Here is a 22,024-nt window from a genome sequence, read left to right as displayed (position 1 = left end):
CATCTCCTTCCCACACCCCCAGTGGGCTCCACACGCCTCAGTGACAGCATCGCTGTCACCACAGAGCCAGCTGGGACCGCATGCCTCCCCAGGCCCTGTAACCCCTCTGACACAGGGACCTCCTGCCCTGAATGTATGGTGAGAGGAGGGTACAGGAGCAGTGAGATGGCGGGTGTCTGTGCCACCAGTGCCTCCAGCAGAAGGCAGACCCGAGGTCCCTGCTGTCACTGCACAGTACATGCAGGGCAGCAGCCAGAGCTGCCTCCCCAGGCCATCAGGTGCAGTAGCCATGGGTCCACATCCCCCAGCTGCTCCCAGCTCTGTATCGCTTGCCTTCCCACCTTAGTCCTGGCTCAGTGCTTGTCCTTCGTTCTTGGGACAAGACAAAATCAGCTTTACATACGCAGCTGCCTGACTCAGGCTTGTTCACCTGGCAGCATCCAAAATGTGGAGCTCCCCAGTCCCCCTGCAACACTGCAGACGGCAGGGAGATGGATAGCAGCCTACAAAGCCTGCACAAGAGCCACAATGAACACTCAAGCATCAACACTGGTTCCAGTTGCATGCAGTATTTACCTGCTTGATTTAAGTTATGCTATATTGTCGTGAATGCTAGGTAGACGTATCCTTGGAGGAGTAAAGAAGCTTAATACCTAAAGCAATACCCAAGGAGGGAAAATAGACTTTTCACTATAAAAAAGGTGCTAAAGATGTAGGAGTAATGCTTTGCTTATACAGTGACTCCCTGTATGATTTCAAGTAATTTTCTTTGCATATATTTTTTTTCCTACATATATATAATAGGGGTATTTCTTTCTCCTCTCCCTTTTTCTATTTGGAATGAAAACTCTCTGAGACAGATACCTTCTCATTCAGATTCGCACAGTATGCTCCAAGTGCTTGCTACTGTGCCCGTCCTTATCCATACAAAACCCCTCTGTCAGTGTTTGTTCGTTAACTTGTCCAGAGTTGATTCCATAGATCGTCTGGCAGACTGTGTTGAATTTATGGGACCTTGATGCACCTTAAATTCATACCACTCACTGATTCACCAGGCTCACACTCCAGACCCCAGAAACAAGTATGTCCTGGCATTTTATTTTCAAAATGAACAACAACAACAAACTACAAGGGGTCTGTTTCCCAATTCAGGATTAGATTTAACAGCAGTCTTGCAAGAATATGTATATTCATAACATTTCACCTGACCATGACAGAAAACAGAAAATTAATGTCTTCTTAGATATTTGTTGCTTTAGGATAAAATCTTCTGAGAACACCTCATTACTTTGCTGTACTTCAAACTGGGCTTAATTTTTATCCCTCTTTTAGAGGGATCCTTAAGCACTCACAGTAGCTGGACCCACGCCCCACCGTCTCTGTCCACTCCCTTCCTCTGGCAGCCCTGAAGAAGCTGTGTGCAATTGTTCCACTAGGACCCAGTAATTGGAGTACTTAACCCTATCATGAAAGGACAACAGAGTGCAGCTCCACATCAGTGGAGGATAACCCACCCTCCCCTCAGTAGGAAGGCAATGGAAGTCATTAGTATATTGACACAGTAGATTTACTGTACAAGGCTCCCTCTGACTCAGATTGTTTTCCTGATAAGCTCTTTTCCTGCTGAGCCTACCGGTATTCATACTTTCCTTGTCAAAAATGTCCTCTTATAAACCTTTCTGTCTCTAAAAATATTATTGTTTTAATTCTAAATCTTTTGAAATTTTTAGTTTGGACTTAGATGTTTTAACAAATGACATTTGTATGTGCTATAATAACAACTGGTTGCATCATCTCTCATCTATGAAGCAACTCTGGAAATGAAATTGTGCATCCTACTCAGGCAGCCTGGAAAGAAATTTTGTCCAAAAATACGTATAGATTTCCACATCAGCACAACACATCAGCACAATCAGTGTACACAATGCCTCAAAGCCTCTATGTTAATTTTTAGTTCTTTCCTGACCATATGGATTCACCACTTGCAATAATGCAGATTTGTGTGTTTGGATTAAAATAATCCAGCATGCAAACACACAGGCCATTGAAATCAATCAGTGGTTTCAGCTGAGCTGAATGATGGACAGCCAGAACTACCAGGGGAGGAAAACTTACGGAGCTTTAATTCTGGCTGAAATGCAAGCATAACATTGGAAGAAGCAGCGGTAGCATGCAAACCAGTTTGGGGTGTTCTGATAAAACATTATTACAGGTTACAATGGCGGAAAAACGCATCTTGCCAAGTCTAATTTTTTACTGCTTGCAGCTAGGGCTGGTCCTGTCACTCACACCAAGATGACACCGCCCCCGAGCTCACGGGGATTTGCATCACCCTCAGTGGATCGCCCCTTTCCCCTCCCTTTTTTCTTTCCCTTTTTAACGTGGAGAGGAGACGGACATCTACTGATGAGCCTGCAAAATTTCACCCCAAGAGGGGTGACAGCAACCCAGATCCCTCTGACGATGTGCAGCCCTGCCAGCCCCGCGCTGCCTGAGAAGGGCTCTGAGCATTTCTACTGACCTTAAAACCAGGGTTTAACAAGTCAAGAGAAGGGTTGTACTAACGAATTAATCACTTTGCAGCCTAAGAACGCCAGTCATGGAAGAGCAGGTGGTTTTGCACCTAAACTCCACCAAAAAGTAGTCGGGCTCTGAAAAAACAGACAGTGACGAAAGATCCCTGAAGTCCATAGGCAAGATTGTGCTGTTCTTGGTATCATACAGAAGACATGTCTGATGTTTTACAATGCTGTACAATAATTTCAAAATCTTAAAGCAGATTCTTCAGCAAAACTCTCACCTGCATACTCTGGCCTTACGTGTTGTTTTTTTTTTTGCTTTGTGTCATTTTGGTCACCCTAGCACAGCCTTTTCTCCATCTCTCAGTCTCTGGGTAAACAGCTGGATGAGCTTCCTGGGGCTGAAGGAGGGGAAGGTCAGAAGCTCCGAAGCTTCTGCCAGGCTAGCCATCATCTTATTTCCGAATCCTGAGCTTTTTCAACACATCAAGTGTCCACTGAAATCTTCTTCAGTTTTGAAGGCAACAGAGCTATGTCAAGAAGCAACCACTAGAAAAAAAATGAAGTTAAATGTAAGGCTACTTCAGCTATGAAGTACAATTATCCTTCTTGCTGTGATATGAAAGGATGTATCATAGCTCTTGCTGCCCTTAGAAATCGTATGCTTCTCACACCTCTTGGGAGGCTTGAACTCCTTGTCTGTTATAACACATGTAGTTCCTGTAAACCCTTGAGATTTAAGAGAAGAAACAGCCACTTTACAACTGGTACTGAATGAATATTTCCAAGACAAATGAAAGCCAGCATAAGCTTGAAATACTCTATCAGTAATTGTTTACATTAGCTATTAACATTTTTGCTTGGAATGATAAAGGACTGCTGAGAAAAATATCAGTGCTTAACTGCTAGGCCTTGCCACAGAAAAGCCTCTGGCATTTTATCTTTAAGATTCCAGCATATTTCTGGTACTGCTTTTGTACTTATCTGCAATAAAAAGCTGATTCCTCTGAATGCCTTGGATTTGCTTGAATCAAATTCAGGGACCAGCTTTTTTAGCACTGCTCACAGGTATTACAGGAAAGGCAAAAGCTGCTGCAAGTTCCTACAAATTTTCCTTGACAGAGCACTGAAGTTTACAGTAGCTCCCACTTTCTAAAAGCAGTGTTTTTACTTATGGGGGTGACATGTGCAGTGAACTTGGCCTGACATACCTACTAAAGGAGGTGGAAGTGCAAAACAAGCCAAGAGCCGGGGTCAGTGGTGACACTTCTGGAAAGGAGTAGAAGTTTAGCCCAGGGTGCTCCACCGCTTGAAAGATTCCTCCCTCTCTTCTCACCCCAGCCAAAATGAATGCTGAATGTGGGAAGAATTTGGTGTCAGGCTCTGCTTTCCTGTAAGCAATAATGCCAAATACATATATATAGGCTCCATTTGGTGATGTGAGGCAGCACTAAGCTCTCTCCAGACCTGTGGAGACTGCAGAAGGTAGGCTTTCCAGGTTAGGGTTAAGACAAAAAAGTGGCAATGCTACAAGGCACACACTCACTCTGGTCATATTATTTTTGAGCAAAGGGCCATCAGCTCTGGGAGGTGACGGTCCATGTCTGGGCCGTGGCACGTGACCCTGGAGCTGGCAAACACACGGTGTTGTGGCACAAACATCACCAAGCCACAAATCACGAGATTTCTGCAAGCACATATCAGCATTTGTGCAGACCTCTAAATTGTTTTCCTTAAAACACATGCAATGGGCAACCTGGATTGCTTTAAAACACCTGTTCCAGATCAAAGCTGAATGAAACATCCAGAGCAGCACACGGAGCATTCACATACATCTCACAACCTGTAGGAGACTTGCACTGGTCACTGCAGGCTAGGTGGGATACCCTGAGCATCTGGGAAGGTACTAGAGACTTAAGTGGGGGCAACTGAGTCAGTCCCTGTGTTGGTGTGGATTATACTGTGAATGTAGAGATATAAGCATAGGAGAAGTCAAACAGGAGCTGATTCCACCCCAGCAGTCTGAAGTTATATGCCTGATATTCTGAGAATTCAGAAGGACCAGTGGTAATTCTTCACTTACTTTTATTAAAGGCTTTAACTTTTTCTTGTCAAAGACATGAGCAGCCCTTAGAGATAAGGGCAAAAAAAAAATTCTTTCATTTCACTTTAAAATACTCTGGTGAGAAACGTCTTGCTTTGGAAAGTCGCCTAGCTCATTTGTTTTATTTCACAAATTACCCAAGCGCCCATTTGTGCTTTATAACTGGGATTCAGCGTTAGTTCTTGATTAGAAGAGCTGTCATCTGCTTTTCTAAGCAGAAACATGAATCATGAGCAGGCAGTTATTGGGAGAGCTCTGGATCATTTTAAGCCGCAAAGTCAAATTTATAAAAAAGGAGAAGCAGAAAAACAAAACAGCGTTTGTTGCGCAAGAAGGCCCGGGCGAAATTCTCAGAACTTGTATGTGCTGAGAAAGTATCAATAACCGTAAAATTTCACAGCCCCCTTTTTAGAACCGCAGCCTTAACATTTTGTAGGGAAATAAAGCTTTGGTTAACCTTGGCACTGGCAGACCTCATTAAAATAACAGCCTGTCACTTTCGAGTATAAAATAACAGGGTTGTCAGTTTTATATGCAGCGGAACAATCCACGGCCTCACTCTCTGGAAAATAACGTGCAGGGAGCAGGAGGGTCTGGCAGCAGCAGAAAGCTGAGCAACACCGCCATCTCCAGGTCCTGCCGACCCCACCCGCTTCACTTCTGAAAAATCACTGCCACGAAGTGCAGGGTTCAGCAGCTACTTGAATTTCAATTTGCTTTTGTGAGGTAATGGGGAAATGCATAATGTATGAAAAAAAATAATCTCCGCATAGAGCAAATCCGTTCCGCTTCGCTTGCTCCAAGTCAAAGTGGGTCGTCCTCGCCGAGGCACCCAATGGGCATTGAAACTTTGGGCGCTTAATGAGCTGTTCCAGACAAAAATATGCACCTAATCTCCTTGTGCCTAGTCAGTGGAGAAATGCAGGTGCCTGAAAAACCCTGTGAGAGAGAGATCCTCTTTAAATTCAGGCACCTAGGTGTGACTGAGGGAGCCAAGTTCAACTGCCTTTATACATAAGTGCCTTATGCCTCCGAGACATCTATAGGAAGCTGGCAGATGTAACGAAGGACATACAGAAGACGTGTCTTTCTTGAGGGACAGCTCTTAAAACTTAGGGGTCTGAGTTAACTGTTTTTAATTAAGCCCAGTTTACAGGGAAAGCTGCGTGTCAATTAAGATATCCAGCTGTCCTGTACTTACCTGCTTGTGACAGGTAATTCTTGCACCGTCACACCCACATGTACGAGAGACATAAACATAACAACCAGTTGCAGACAGTACATAATATGTGTTTTAAGCCTGCTGACTGAGTCCTTTTAAACAAATTGTTGGCCATTAGTCTGAGAATGCTTTCAGATGAAATCCCTAATGGACATAAATACTGATCGATGTATAAAAGTCCTGGGCAGTTTTCTGCTGGTACGGCATAACACAAATCAGATCATAATGATCTGCTTGTTCTTGCTACCCTGCCATGTCCGTGACAAAAGGTATGTTCTTCACAATCCCACACACAGCTCAGGCTGTCAAGCTCCATATCCATAAATCTGTTATCAAGCTGCCCATCATTATAAAAGCTCCGCATCATTATTCATAAAGGCTGCAAGGGTGCTGGGTGGCTGGCTGGAGACATTAGACAAGTCTAGGGGAAAACAAGCAGCAGGCAGCGGAAAGCACTCTGGCTGTTCACCTGGAAATAACGTAGCATGAAGAAAAGGGATTAGTTAAATGTTGTCTGTGAATTCAAGTCTGTGAAGCCACAGCGCCTCATCAGAAACATCCACTTGAAACATCTGAGAGGCTGCGCTGCCACATGCCAGCCCACAGTGTGCCACACAGAGTGGCACCCTAGTCCATCAGAGAAGCAGTGTCCAGTGAGTAGTAAGAAACATTTGTACTTCTTTCCAAGGCATAAAGGCTTAACCTTCATCGAGATTTTGCATTGAGATGTTTCTGAGCATCCCCAGGGAGAAGGTATCAGCAGAAAGGCAAGCTGCATATCCTGCTTGCATTTCAAAAAGAAAATCTGCCAGAACTTGCAGAATAAACCAAAAAAGCGTGATGTAAAAGTGTCAGTAAGAAGGAAAAAAGAATGCTAATAGCCATTTGTACTTAATATCAGCAAGACTCTTGTATTTCATTTATTGCATTGAACCAGGGTCAGTTCTGGACACATTCCAGCATCTTTGAACACTGTTTTTGCTTCTTGTAAGATTCCTCTGTCTATCTGTGAGAGTAGGGATTATGTTGGGGAGATAATAAACTGGAAGGACTCAGAGATGGACTTCCTGTGGGGGAAGGAGGAAGAAATAACAGAAATTACTTTAAATATATATATATTTGGGGGCATCACCTTTAAAATTTGCTTTTTGGCCCACATTGCTTCTGGACACATGTTATCCCCCTGCCAAGGAAGTATGTCTCCATCAGAAATTAAACCAAAGCAGATTCTATGGGAAATTAGCTGCTGGCTTCACAAGCAACAGTCTTTTTTGGATCTTTCCTGCTTTATGAAAAATCATCATTTCACTTTTAGTTTTGCATGATATTTTAGATGCATTTCTGAATTATCCTGGTGAGTTTTTCAATTTATCCAGATGTCCTGAGCTAAAACAAGGAATTCTAAGGTCTGATACCGCCAAAATGATGGGCTTGCTATGGGCTTGCTTTTTAGCTCACCTCCTTCCTCTGGAGTCCAAGGTGAGTAAAGAAGACAAAAAAGTTGGTCTGCTTTATTTACCTGCTTAAAATTGAGCCTGTGCTGGCAGGATTGGAAGTGAGCTCATAGGTGGTGGTGTTAAGTTCTGCTGAGGAATTGTACAGCTTAAATGACTGCCCTGATCAGAGAAAGTCAGTGGCAGGAGTAAGAAATTAACTGTATTTCTCATTGTAGGGCGTGTAACTATACCATTTTCATGACTCTGGACATGAATTTCTCTTTGGAAATGATGCAAATTTGTAACTTTTCTTACCTATAGAGTAACATCTTCCTTCTGATAGCAATTGTAGATAAAAGCCTGGCTATTTTAATATCCATTTCTATGTATCCCCAGGTAAAAAGAAAAAAAATGTAACTCTTTGCACAGCTCTTGATATATCTTTTTTTCTTACGAAAGTATTGCAACTCAAAATAAATTTAGTACCTTCAAAGTAGCTGAAGAATAATTCAAAATAATGGCAGGACGGCATCAGGGAGACAGCCAGGAACAGTCACACTAACTGAGACCAAGGAGATCCAGCTGTCTTAATTCAAGTAAATGTCTGCCAGAGAAAGTGGGAAGGAAATACGTAAAATATCAAAATCGCAGACTTCTTGTGTTTAAATGTTTCCACAGAAATCTAACTAAGCTTGAAAGTTAATCTTTAATTCAAAGCACGGGAAATACCAAGGAATCATTTACATGGCCACAGATCACTAGGGGATGCAGTAGTCTGACTTCATAAATCACAAGCAAGCAATGTTAACTGAACCCTTAGTGGCTTTTACCTCATTTTCAAGGGACTGTACATCTATTGCCTGTTTTTTATATGCTGGCAGTGATCAAAACAATGTACAGTGGGACACATGTAACTTTGGGGACTAATAAGAGACTTTCTGAGGCTATGCTTGAGGAGATCCCAAAACTGAAGGTACTGAAACCCACAGGCAAAAGTTTTACATATCATTGCAGTTGTTGCAGCACCCAATTCTATTCTGCATTTAAAATTACATTAGAAATACTTCAAAGTCATTGCCTCATTGCGCTCCTGGACATCTAGTGTCATCTAGAGAGATCTGCAAATGGTAACCTCTCTCTAAGCTGTAATCATTTTTGCTATTGCTGCCTTTTGTGAGTCATGTAAATGTCTCCCTCTCCCCAGGCTCTAAAATGGGAATGACACCTCACAGGGATACTTGGGAGATTTATTCAGCTGTCTTTTACCAAAACCTGTTGGTAAAGTAAGATTTTCTTTAGCAGATGTACTTCTACAATGCAAATATATATATATATATATTTATTGTTAGGAAATTTAATAATGTGTTGTCTATACGCAGTATACATAACGAGCATGCCAACATTATTTAATATCTTTGAAAGTCATTGGGGATTGGAAGTCCTTGTTTTAATTTTCAGAGCGTATTTCTAGAGAGCCTGTGAACAGTAAGAACCTCTCTTAATCTTTTATTGAATTGTCTGAAAATATGAGGTTTGTACTCCAAATTACAGGAGCTGGGGAAAATCACTTTCCAATGGGTGTTGACTCACGTGTGGTTCAGAATATAAGTCTGTAGTTCTAGAATGCCAGATCTAATTTGGTTACAGTAAGAATCTGAATATAGCTCTTAACATCCAAGGTTTGAATAACTTGAAATAACTTCCAGATAGCCATGAAGTTACTGCTCTGAAAACTAATTACTCACCACCAATATCTATCAGTTTGCTTTTGTAAATGGTTATTCAGGAGAGGTAATAAATGAGAAAATCTGTTGCCTTGCATGTCTTATTACCCAAGATTATACGGATGGACCTACAAACCCTCCCTACATGACCTTTTCCCTACACTGCCAGCAGTTTCAGTAGGATTTCTCTATCTGATTTACTGGCCTATGGTGGTTTTACTCGGGTGGGCGGCCGAGCTCCACCTCAGCCGCTCCTTCTCGGTCCCTCCCTGCCCCTGCTCCACGCGGGGTCCCCCCACGGGATGCCGTCCTGCCCGAACTGAGCCTGCGGGGGCTGCCCACAGGCAGCAGCTCTTCAAGAACTGCTCCCACATGGCTCCGTACCACGGGGTCCATCCCCCAGGAGCAAACTGCTCCAGCACGGGTCCCCCACGGGTGGGCGGCAGCTCCCCCCAGACCCCTGCTCCTGCGTGGGCTCCTCTCCACGGGCTGCAGCTCCGGCCCGGGGCCTGCTCCTGCGGGGGCTCTCCATGGGCCGCAGCCTCCTCCAGGCCACATCCACCTGCTCCACCGGGGGCTCCTCCACGGGCTGCAGCGTGGAGATCTGCTCCGTGTGGGACCCATGGGCTGCAGGGGGACAGCCTGCTCCACCAGGGGCCTCTCCACAGGCCGCAGGGGAACTGCTGCTGCGTGCCTGGAGCTCCTCCTGCCCTCCTGCTGCACTGACCTTGGGGGCTGCAGGGCTGTTCCTCACTCCTCGCTCTCCCAGCTGCTGTGTGTAGCAGCATTTTTTTTCCCCTTTCTTAAATATGCTCTCACAGAGGCGCAAACAACATCGCTTGTTGGCTCGGCTCTGGTCAGCACTGGGGCCCTTATCTAACATGGGGCAGTTTCTGGATTCTTCTCACAGAAGCCACCCCTGTGACCCCTCTGCTACCAAAACCTTGCCACATAAACCCACTACACAGCCTAGCAGAAGTTTACACAGCTCTCTGTGAACCCCAGGCAGTTTATCCAAGTGGCATGTGCTGTTCAGCTGTACCACCAGTGACGCTGGGGTTTTTATCTTTAGCGTGCACAGAAGGGGAAGAGCAGGGGCTGCTCTCTACCTGCTGCCCAAAACCCCTGGTCCCATGGACCAAATAGATCAGGCAGGGCAGGCATCCCGAGACCATCCCCACTGCTGATGAAGGCCTGCTCACAGTCTGTAAACTGGAATTTTATTTTTGGCTTGTCAGGGCTCTCCTACTGAGACTTTACAGGCTTACAAATGCTGCTGGTGTCTGTGATATGAAAACACAGCAACGAGGGCTTGGCAGAGGGTATGGAGGAGATTTATAAGATTTCTATCACGGCGAGAAATACTGTCAACAATTCACGCAGGCAAATACTGTCCTACTTATTTCTTACGGATGAAAATGTGTGTGGTGCTTCTGAAATAACATCCTTGGATGTTTCCATCTCCTGGCATATAAAGTGACACTCTACAGGGTTTAAGCACTGCAAAGCAGTGTGGGCCATTTGCTCAGAGAGCTATCATGTCTTCAGAACAAAAGATAAAAGAGATAAATAGCCAAGTACAATATTGTACCTCAACAACCTAAAAGCCAATCTCAGAACAGAATGGAACAATGGAGGGCTTTTATTTCTCATTTTTTTAAAGAATAAAGCTCAGTGATTTCCTTTGAAAGCTATTCAACAAGCTCCCCTAAATCCTATTACAACTTAATGTGAAATGCATCTGTTTCCATAAGAACAACAGTGGCACCATTCATCCTTTGTAGTCTGTCCTTTGTTGTGTTCTCTATCTATTCTTGTAGATTTTTCCACTCTAGTAAACCAAACGCAAAACAAGAACTGATAACGTTTCAGCCAGAGCATGTATTAAGTTGGTGCTGGAAATTCAGTTTGTTCCTGCTTGCTGCCTGAATCATGCCAAATTAAATTATTGTTCAAGAGGGAGTTTATAACATAAAGGAACTGTTCTGATACTGTCCCAGCATTTCTTGAATGTGAAGTCTGTATCCAGCTACAGATATTTGTCTCTATCTAGTAGCAAAGACGGATATAGTCTCTGCATGCCTATATATGCATAAACCTCTCACTGTTAGCAAAATCCAAATGTACTACAATGTATTCAGCCTGTGTGTCTTAAATCAGTTGAACATCAGCCCAGCACTGCATCATTTTTTTAGAACCTGCACATATAGTTCTAAGTATAATATTTATTTAAGGCATGACCGAGCTGGTGGGCAAGACATTTTATCTGATGAACACTATTTAACTGAATTGACATTCAGCAGACAGCGAGGCATATTAATTCTTAGAAAGATATATATTTAGAAAACCTTAGACAAATTGAGAATAGAAAGAGCAAGATGTAACATGCTTTTTATTAATGTCTTGCCTGTGGAAAAAGGTGAATTTGATTATTTGTATTCTCTGAACCCAAAGGCACTGTGCCTTGCTCATAAATAGAGGAGTTTAGGTTTTAGCACCATCAGTCCTTTTAACCTCCACCATCATTTATTATGGAATTAAACAACATATTATTTACAATGATAGCTAATATGGCTGATGTGTTTTAACCAGTTTTCCCTTTCATTGTCTCTTAATCAGGTAACAGACATTAAAGAAAAACTAAAGCTCTCTAAAAAGTTCTGGTCAACATTCCCCTACACAATCTGCAAGGACGAACGAGTGACAGCCGGTTCGTTAAATGAGGAGGACTGCTGGAACGGCCATACCAAGGCAAGGTGAGGTGGACCCTTTCTCATCGGACTTGGTCCAAATCCCCATCAGGCCTGAAGCAATCACAAAATGGAGGGAATTTTACAAAGCTATTTGTAAGAGCAAAATAGAAATGGGGAGAACAAGTAATTGTTCACACGTAGTTTGGAGCTGAGATTACCTATTGTCAAGGTGCCATTAAAGCTAGAGTGTGAGTAACTGTAAATGTGCACAGCGTGCCAGCATGTGAACGCAGAAAATGTTCACTGGTTCAGCTCCAGGAAGATAATTTATACTGAGATTTCAAAGAGCTCTTTAGCTCCATTTAGTATCCCTGTGTTGGGACTGACAGCTTGTGAAGCAATTGCACTCTTGGGATACCATACTAGGATGAAGCAGAAATTGGAATTTTGGCTCTATTTACTATTGGCTGGCAAAGCTTAGGGCTATTTGCTGTGGGGGGAAAAAAAAAAAAAGAGAGAGAGAGAGAGAGAGAGTCAGAGAGAGAAAGAAAAGAAAGAAAGGAAAGGAAAGGAAGGAAGAAAGAAAGAGAGAGAGAGAAGAAAGGGGGGAAAAGAAAAGAAAAAGAGAAAAAAATGGCCAGCAGAGAATAAATATAATACTCATAGTTATCTTGTGCAGAAGGCTTGACCTTATGTTACTTTATCAAAAACACTAGGTCATCTGCCTTTTTTATGTGATGACTTTTCTGTGAGTTTTAATTTCGAGGTTTGCATGTCTCTGGCTTTGGCCAGGCTGGTGCTAGCTGATGAGCAGTGTCTCCAAGTGTCCTAATGTGGATTCATCAGCAGACAAAGGAGAGGATCTGATTAACCCTGCAGAGAAAGGGAGAGAAGGATTGACTCAAGGAGTATAATAGGGACAGTCTGGTCTTGGGTCTGCAGCTGTAGCCTGTGACTTTGAGGAGACAGGAGGAGTTGAAGGGTTTGAGTGTCCAGTGAGTGCTGTTTCTAGAGAGTAGTAACACCTCTTCCTCTTTATCTTCCTTTTACCCAATGATACAAATGAAGCTATAATTTAAATTAAATAAAAATAAATAAAAATTTTAAAAAAATAAAAACAACCCAGTAAGAAAAAATAAAAGCTAGACAAACACATAAAATATAAAAACTCAGTGCAAATAACAGAACATAACAAAAACTCACAAACCTGTTAAGTATCATTTTGCATGGATGGCTGGGTAGGTGGGTGGATGGACAGATACAAAGACGGGTGGCACCCATGCCACTACCTCGCCAGTTTTATGAGAAACACACTACAGGGAGAGGTCTTGCAGTGAATACATGCCCTTTCACTATGCCTTACTGCATAATGCTCAGAATAATTCATTTCACAGACCAGAGCAGAGAGCTGTATGGGCTGCTGCTAGTCCATTCAACCCACCTTGAGATGCACATGAAAAAATCTGTCCAAAAGCAGGAGCACTCTTACAGGCCGCTGCTCCATTCCTTCGTCCCAGATCCAGGGAAAGCCCCTGGGGACTCTGACAAAGACACCTGAGAGGAGCGTCTGGCTGTTACAGCATTCATCACAAAGGAACAGCGTGAAGAGAGAAATAAAGATGTGTTTTTACCTTCCTCTATAATATCTGTTCTCATAGGTGTGCTTTGTAAGCTATGACCCCAGGCTGGCATGCTGCAGTGGTTAAACAGAGTTTCCAGGCCTCACAGCTGGGTACCATGTGTCACATCAGGACGCACACATTAATAAGAGATATATGCTGCTCTTTCTACAAAAGAGCAGTCAAACCAACCTGCTAATATCCCTCCTTCCCACAGCCAGTGATAGTGTTTGTACCACATCTAGCAAATACTTTTCATCTCTCTTGTGCGCTAAAGGAACTAGCAAGAGCTCCAACTTTGGGGAGAGTTTTGTAGGTTCATTTTAAGCTTTTCATCCTCCTTTTGCAGAATTTACCATGTGGGAAACCTGGTTGTTTTCATTAGGTTAATGTTCCGGAGTGGTTAAGAAAATCTATCCTCTGCTGATGATCTCCTTGATTAATTTAACACAGGCATTCCACTGGATGCAGAACCATAGCTTCACAGCATCACCTGAAAGCACAGTCTCAGCAGAACTAACCACAGCTCCTCTATTTGTTTTCTATTTTGCATGCATTCACAAAGGAAATGCATAATCATAATCTTAATAACAGAATTCAATAAATGCTTCAGGTGGAGAGAATAGTAATGAATCAGAGAGATACCATAAGATGTCATGGCCTGTATATGAAATAATATTGAAAATGTAATTAGCTTGATATGCAAAATCACCTCCTGACTGGTGAACAAAGATATTTACTGCGGCGTAAAGAAAAATCATAAATGTTTCCATAACCATATTGACTACCATCTGATAGCAAACACTAGTTTGAAAGAACAAGGGTAGCAATATCTGGCCACTGTGCATATATCTACTTTTGTTCATTATGTAGTCTGTTACAAGCAACCTTGTGCTACAAAAAGAGTTGCATTTTGAGTTCCAGAGAATATGATAGCAGCTCATAAGAAAATAAAAGGAAGGGAAGGCAAGGCAAGGCAAGGCAAGGCAAGGCAAGGCAAGGCAAGGCAAGGCAAGAAGAAATTTAATCACTTCCTGTTTTCCCTAGATATTAGTACTACAAATGAAAAGACAACATGTTGTTGGTTACTGCTGGGAAAGGAGATTGTTGCTGGGTTTTGGTCAGAACTTGTGACTGTATAAAGAATTAGAAACTGAATTGCCAGATACAGGTTATGTTTCATATTTCATTTTACACATCGCCCTCCAATGATGCTTTTGCAGGAAAAAAAAAAGTTACAAACCTGAGATCACACAGAATGAAAGCTAGGCTTCCTCCTGAGAGAGACATTACACCAAGGTCACTTGTGGTTATTGCAGTCCCCAGATATCGCACTGTTGCCATGATTAATTTGCAGTGACACCAGCAGGGGCTAAATGAAGTTTTCCAATTCACAAATAATCATGGAGTAACAGAGTGATCCATTATGGCGTTCTGGAAGGGTGCACTTGGCATGTTGCTGATCCTCTGTGAAGAGAGGTTTTAATCAGGTCACCTCAGGTAGAAACCAGGTGCTGTGCAAATGGGAAAACATTCATTAGGTGGATGAATCTCTCTTTTGGAAAATCAATTTAAAAAAAAAAAAAAAGATCCTTCAGACAAAGTGCCTTTCAGAGAGATGCCAAGCAGAGATTCCCATCATATCCGTATTCATTAAAAAAAAAAATGAACATAATTTTACGTTTAAATAATGGTTGTCTTCTGCCAGATGCAGAGACAGATTTTTTTAACACATTTAGAACCTAAAACCATCATTAAGACCAAACTTTAGAAATGTAGCTCCTCTTCTACCTGCAAATAAATCCTTAACAACAGCTGATAACCTCTTCACTAATACATGTTTTCCAGAAATTAAGGGAATTTCCCAGGAATTTAGGAACTCAAGCTTTAGGAGGATCTACACTGAATCCCAGATATTATTCCTTGAATAAACCAAGTGATTGTTACTGCAGTGAGAACACTACCCAAATCTGCAACCACTCTGATGGCTGGGAGAAGGGCATCAAATTGCTCCAACCACCCTCAGCCAACTGGGTTTAACCAACCTATGTGAGAGATGGTACTTATGTCAAGAACACATAGATAAAAGCTAAAAAAGCTAAAGAGAGCTCTTAAAAAAAAAAAATACTGCAATTTTCAGTGTTAAATACAAAACTAAATGGTATTTCAGCAAAATGAGCAAGGACCAAGTCTCAGCCAGCATGAATTTTTCTCCTCATGCTACATGTGGGTGAGCACCTACTCCCCTTGCAGAGATCCTGGTGAATCTCAGCTGGGAAGAAGCACTGACCAGAGCAGCGCCTGCCCTGAGCAAGTGACTCTTTGCGGGCCAGCAAGGCTTGCAAAGAGAATGAGCAGAATGTGCTTTACCCAGGTAGGCAAAGACAACCATTTAGTGCCACCAGTGGAAGTGTGAATAAACCACTTCTTGGTAAGTGCAAAAACTGCCTATTCTTAACTGCTGGTTCTAGTTTATTTTTGTGGCTTCTTTAAAAAAAAAAAAAATGGCAGATGAACAATTCCCTCCTTCTGGCTCCTCAAGCTTTGCTCCAACGTGGTTAAGAAATTATTAAAATACTGAAAACATCCTTTGAGGGTTACCTCCTGAGCAAACAGATTCAGATGAGGTGATCTAGTTAGCCAAACAAGCTAGTTTTCCACTGCACTTATCGTTCTGGACCAGCTGTGACTGCCTACCCTCATCTCAGCCTGAGTAAGCTTGTGCTGGATTTTGTGCTGTATTGCCTACAGTTCTGGGCACCTGGAAAAACTCCAGTACTGCCAGCGTGGGATGCTCCAGTTCTACTGCAAACAGCTGCCGTGGTGGCAAAATATGGAGAACATTGCCCTTAAAGGCAGATGTCTTTTAAAAAACAGAATGTTCCTCTTTTTTTTTTTTTTTTTTTTTTGTGTGTGTGTTGTGGTTTTGGTTTTGTTTTGGTGTTTTAGTTTGTTGTTTTGTTTTGTTTTTTGATAGCTACAGCTTTTATGTAAATGGTCAGAAAGATTTATCAGCCATTTTTAGACATAAAAAGGAAGCAAACACCCTAGAACATTAAATTGATATTAAAGGAGGGGGGAGAGGGAGAGAGAGTGGTTTTAAATAGGCTTTGTGGCTATGGTGTGCCAAAAAACATTTTTGTTGTCTCTGCTGAGACAAGCAAGAACTGCAGAAAGGCTAAGAGGAACACAAAGCATTAATATTTTAGAAAACAATGTAAATTACACTAAACTCCTGACATAGCTGAACAAGGAGCAAACAGCAGAAAACAAACAGCATTGTTCAGCTTCTCTATAGTCAGAGGACTAAGAATGCTGGGTTTGGGGGTTTTTTATTTGTTCTTTTGCTAGGAGAATGCAAAGAATAGACACAGATTCAGGTTGGCATGATTTTGGTTTGTGGCTTTTTTTTCATTTATAATGGGCATACAGCTCTTGTAATGGCCAGGCACACATAAAGATCATTAGTGAGAGCAGAAGCAGCAACAAAACTTTAAATTCACAAGGGTGTCTCCACTTACAGAACTGCAGCAAAAGCAGCTGTGTGCAACAACTTTGCCCAGCCTGCAACAAATCTTCTGTCAAAAAGTGGTCCCAAGGCAAGACTTCCAATTCAGTGCAACTTAACCCTACCTCGCACACATCAAAATGCTTCTGTCTGAACATGTGCTGGGATGCTTCTCAGAGGCTGCCACTCAAGAAACACCGTGGGCTGCATGTTTCCATATCTGTACCAGTCCTTTAAAGAAGGAAAACCAATTCAAAGATATTTGCATTCAATATAAGCTTTTCTGATTTTTTTTTGCCCCTGAGGAAGTAGGTAAACTAGTTCAGTAATGAAGGCAGAATTCAGCTTCACATTCAGACATGTAAATTCGCACATTTAAATACAGATGCCTGTGAGTGAGCTTACAGACAATAAGGAGTCAAATGTGTTGCCCAAGCTAGAGTAGACAGATATGACACGGGAGACTACCTGCTAGAGATGGGGCAAGACCTGCTAGAGCATTTTAAAAAATCACCCGTGTTAAGGTGCCTGAACAGAGACCCAATATCCAGTCAGTGTTGCAACTGCCTAAACACTCTTAGCTACTGCTATGTGAGATGCTGTCATGAAGATATCTTCATGAAGCTGGCAAATAAGACACTGGACCTATGAGATATTCAAACCTTACTGGGGTGATAGCAGGACACCGAAAGGGACACCTTTTAGATAAAGTGACACTCAGCACTCAACACACAACACACTTACTTAAAGAAAGGTACCTAATATCATGTTAGATGCTCCAGACATCCAAGACCTCCCCATCAAGCCTATAGATATGATGCAGGACCTATGGGAAAGCCTCACCTTTCAGGGCTGGTAACCAGAGAAGAGGAGGAATAACCAAGAGCAACTGAAATTTTACCAGATGTCTATGTTTGTGCAACTAAACCCCAGCAGATGAAATCTAATGAACTAGTCATCTGGCCAAAGACATGTAGGACCCCAACACCTCTCCCCACACCACTGATGAATATGCCTCTGGCTAATGTTGGCTAGATTGTTAGTCAGGCATTGGAACAGGTTGCCCAGGGAAGTGGTGGCATCTCTGTCCCTGAATGTGTTCAAGGAACGGTTGGACCTGGTGCTTAGGGACATGGTTTAGTGGGTGACATTGGTGGTAGGGGGATGGTTGGACCAGATAATCTTGGAGGTCTTTTCCAACCTTAATGATTCTGTGATTCTGTGATTCTATGATTCTATTTTTTATGACATCACGATGACCAGATCTGGCGAGAGTGGTACTCTGCTCATATTCACACACGTATATGTAGACATAAGTTTTGATACCTACAGAAACCTAAAGATGAGTTCTCAGCCTAACCCTTATTTTTTTTTTTGTCGTAAATGCCGAGAGGTTCATTTGCCTGCGATTTTAAGTATCCACCTAACTTTTAGGTGATTAGATGGTGATGGATTTCTTGCGATCCACATTCAGTATGGCTAACTTGCCCATCTAGGTTAAGGTGCACCACACCATTCTCATGAGAGGTGAACCAACCTGGAGAGCACATCTTGGGGGCTAGCTGTACTTGTTGGCTCCCATCTTTCCCCACCACATACCATACCAGAAATCTAGGGACATCTGTGCCAAAATTAGATGTCTGCATTATTCATGCTGGATCACAGTTTCATGTTCTTAATGTGAAAACTTCTCTGAGCCATGCTGATATGATTTTTAAATGCCTGAAGTTTGATGAATTTGCTTAAAGCTTGATGAATTGATCTGTGTGATGCTCCCTGTAGAAATGTTAACACTCATCTTACCTAAAAACAGATTTAGGCAGTAAAGTCTAGATTTGCATGCCTTATTTGATAATTAGATGTGGAATAGTCAAGCCCAGTTTATGTTGAAACAACGCTTTCCGTCACATCTTATATTTTCCCTTTTTAGAAACATTTTCTCTTACAGACCTACTGTAATGCAGCTGTTGGTTCTGCATCCCCAGCACTTCATATAAAACCATCCATATTTTCAAATAAGTTTTAAAATGTCTCCTTTGTATATCATTTGTTGCAGTTTATCCTTTGAAAGCGATTGTAGTTCCTCCATGCCAGGAATGTTTTGGGGATCATCAGATCCTGATGCAGATACTGGCAGGGGGTGACAGACTGAAATCACTTTCTATAACTGAAAGAACTGGCACATTTAAAGTTAGATGATCTTCAGAAGGACATCTGACCCGCACTGATCACAGAATGTGAACCTCAATAAAAAGCAAACACCAGAGCACTCTCTAACCACATTAAGTCTCCAAACTAGCTCATATTCTCTCCATATAAAAAGCTTACTTAAGAAGTCACTACATTCTTCTTTTATTATTGACAATAAGACAAGAGGAAATCAAACATAAATCAGTCAAAGAAAGCCTGTGAACTGCAGTTCACAGCTAGCCATAGCTTCTCATGGATGGTTTGCTATAAAGAGCAGCTAACTCTTCATAAAAAAGGAAAGCAATCCACACAAATGCTCAGAGATTTAAGATCACTTTTAGCTGCTAATAGCTATGGCCTTTGTTATGGACAAGATACTGGGCAAGATCAACATCTTCTCCAAGCCGGTAGGACAATGCTTATATTCTTACTTTTTTTAATCAACTGCACCTTGAAGTCACTGATTTACTTCAAGGCTGAGTAATTTGTCTACAGCAGCCATTTCATTTGTAGAGACGTGTGACAGATGGAGGTGCTGTTCCTTTGCAGCTCAGAGCTTTCCTGCGTGCCAAGGTCTCCATCCTGCTGCCTCCAGGCAGCTCTGCAAAATTATTTCCAATTTCTATCTTTGGTGATTTGATTCATAACATTGCAGTCTGCAGTCGTTTGTGCTAGGGGAGGTAGCTCTGTATTCTCAATGTAGTTTAGACTGTACCACAAGAGTCTGGATGGGATCCCTATAGCACTGTTATTTCTTGTTATGGTACCAGTGAAACATCAAGAAATGCAGTTTGAGGCTGGGTGTTTTTGGCAGTCATGTTTCGTTCTTCTGTGTTCACACTCCCCTGGGATTATTCTCATGTAGGCTTTCAGAGGCCACTGATGACAAATGAGTCTCATCTTGTGAAGCAAGCACCTATTATGATGAGACTAAACCCTTTCCTGTCTCAGCAAAGCAGTCATCATTCTGTGAATCTCCAGAAGCAATACAAAACTGATTTTTGCTTAACCATGACTTCAGTAGGAAGTCCTTTCTTCTTCCATACTTTCAAATGTTTTTTAAGGAATATATTTATTTTCCAGACCCGTACAAACAGAACACTGGCACCAGAGCCAAATTTGAATACAGATAGCGAATTAGATTGGCACCAGTAAGAGAGAAGTAAAATACTTTTAAAACTACATTTGGTACCAGACATCATGAAAGTTTGCCATTAGTAGACTAGACTGTTCTATGCACGCACATGAGGAGTTCTACAGACATCAGTAGGATAGCCTGTTTTGTAGGCTAATTACAAAATGCATCATAACCTGATAATGAACATGAGCAAAGGGTAGATCTGCCCCAAATCCCTTGCAACCTAAATATGAGACAAAGAAAGTAGATTAAAAAAGATAAGAGAGAACAGGGAAGCAGTGATACGGTATTTTCTCAGGATACAATGCCAGCACAGAGAATAATGTCAGCCTTTTATCAGCCCAGCAGCTGTAAAAGGCACAGATAATTTTTTACAGCAATTCAAAGTCAGAAATAAGGTAGCTTTGCAGATGCCTATAAGGAGTACCTATGAGTACAGAGAGCAGCAAGGGACAAAGTGTGCATACTTAACAAAAGATGATGGAGATTTTTACTGTAGAATGATTGGAGGAATAGGCTGATTTTCTAGGAGAGAGATCTGCAAAAACACTCTTGATCCCTGTGAGCCGCATAAGACTGCATTTGCCAAGGTCATAGAAGGGAATGCTGCAGTAATCAAGAAAAGATAAGCTAGAAGCCTGAATAAAAATTTCAGATATGTGGATGGATAGGAAATGCCATACCTTAAATATGTTATGCACGAAGTATGTGGAAGATGCACCCATAGCCCATTTGTAAGGAATAAGGACTGAATGAAAGAGAATACTGGAGTCTGGTGAATTACCACCACCATTTATAAGTCTGGATGTCAGATGTGCTGGAGTTCACTGTGGTCAAAAAAAAAGAATGTGAGGAAGGACTGGAGAAGAAAATGAATTAAGTACTTCCTTTAATCAAGGAGGGTATAAGGCCTCAAGATTGGCTTCTGAACTATCTCAAAACAAATACACTATATATAACAAAGGAGTTCATAATTTTTAAGCACCAAGAAATAAAAACAGAAGAATGCACGGCTGGATGTTTAACTTAGTGCACAACTGTTCATATCAGTGCAGGATGTGCAGTGACTTACTGCTGGATGGTGAATCTCTTCCATAGATTACAGTCGGTGCACGTGCTGGGGAGTATGTGAATAGTTATGAGGTTGGAGAGCTTAAATCCTTTCTTCTTTCCACACAGCCAGGATACTTAAAAGAGCCTTTAGAGTCTGTAAAATTAAAAACATATTTTTAACATGGTTTCAGTGGAGCTGCTAAAGAACTGCGTAATCATTATTGGTGTCAAATTGCTTTTTAGAGCATTTACTGTTCAGTCTATTTCTGCAATGTACTGCATTCAAACTAATCATTCACCCTACCATATAGATACTTGCCTGAAATTATGAATGATGGCTTGACCAACCAAATCAACAATCCAGAAGTAGATGTGGACATCACAAGGCCAGACACCTTCATTCGACAACAAATCATGGCTTTACGTGTCATGACTAACAAACTGAAGAATGCGTATAATGGAAATGATGTCAACTTCCAGGATACAAGTAAGAAACCATTAGCTGTCATTAAATAACCATATTTTTGAAATACATTAATAAATCATTCCCATTTAAATGGTTTTCCTTTGTGTTTGTGCTCTCTGCTTCTGACAACATAAAAAAAAGTCTTACTCTGTTCCACAAAATCCCAATTACATATTTGTTCCTTTTGCTTCCCTTGTTTATCATCATATCAAGTGCATCAAAACACTGAGGGTTTTCCATTATGCTGTATTTCCATTAATTTCCATTAGGGGAGTCCACTCCTTTTTCAGAAGGGCATTTCAACACCTAATTAAATAACAGCAGCTTTCATTCGGATGCTTTATTGAATGAA

At 41.8% G+C, this 22,024-nt stretch overlaps 1 protein-coding gene across 2 annotated transcripts in view; it reads left to right on the top strand.

Moving 5' to 3' along the window:
- GPC6 (glypican 6) overlaps positions 1–22,024 on the top strand; it is an 825,524-nt gene that overhangs the window by 789,865 nt on the left and 13,635 nt on the right. For both annotated transcript variants that reach the window (XM_066986905.1, XM_066986906.1), the window contains 2 exons: positions 11,625–11,761; positions 21,518–21,693. In XM_066986905.1, the coding sequence (XP_066843006.1) occupies positions 11,625–11,761; positions 21,518–21,693 (313 nt within the window). The remainder of the gene's footprint in view (positions 1–11,624; positions 11,762–21,517; positions 21,694–22,024) is intronic.

The sequence above is a fragment of the Anser cygnoides genome, chromosome 1 (genome assembly GCF_040182565.1).
Source record: "Anser cygnoides isolate HZ-2024a breed goose chromosome 1, Taihu_goose_T2T_genome, whole genome shotgun sequence".
In the NCBI taxonomy this organism is placed as follows: Eukaryota; Metazoa; Chordata; class Aves; order Anseriformes; family Anatidae; genus Anser; species Anser cygnoides.
Note: the sequence above shows the minus strand (reverse complement) of the source record. Positions and strands in the feature narration are given on the sequence as shown.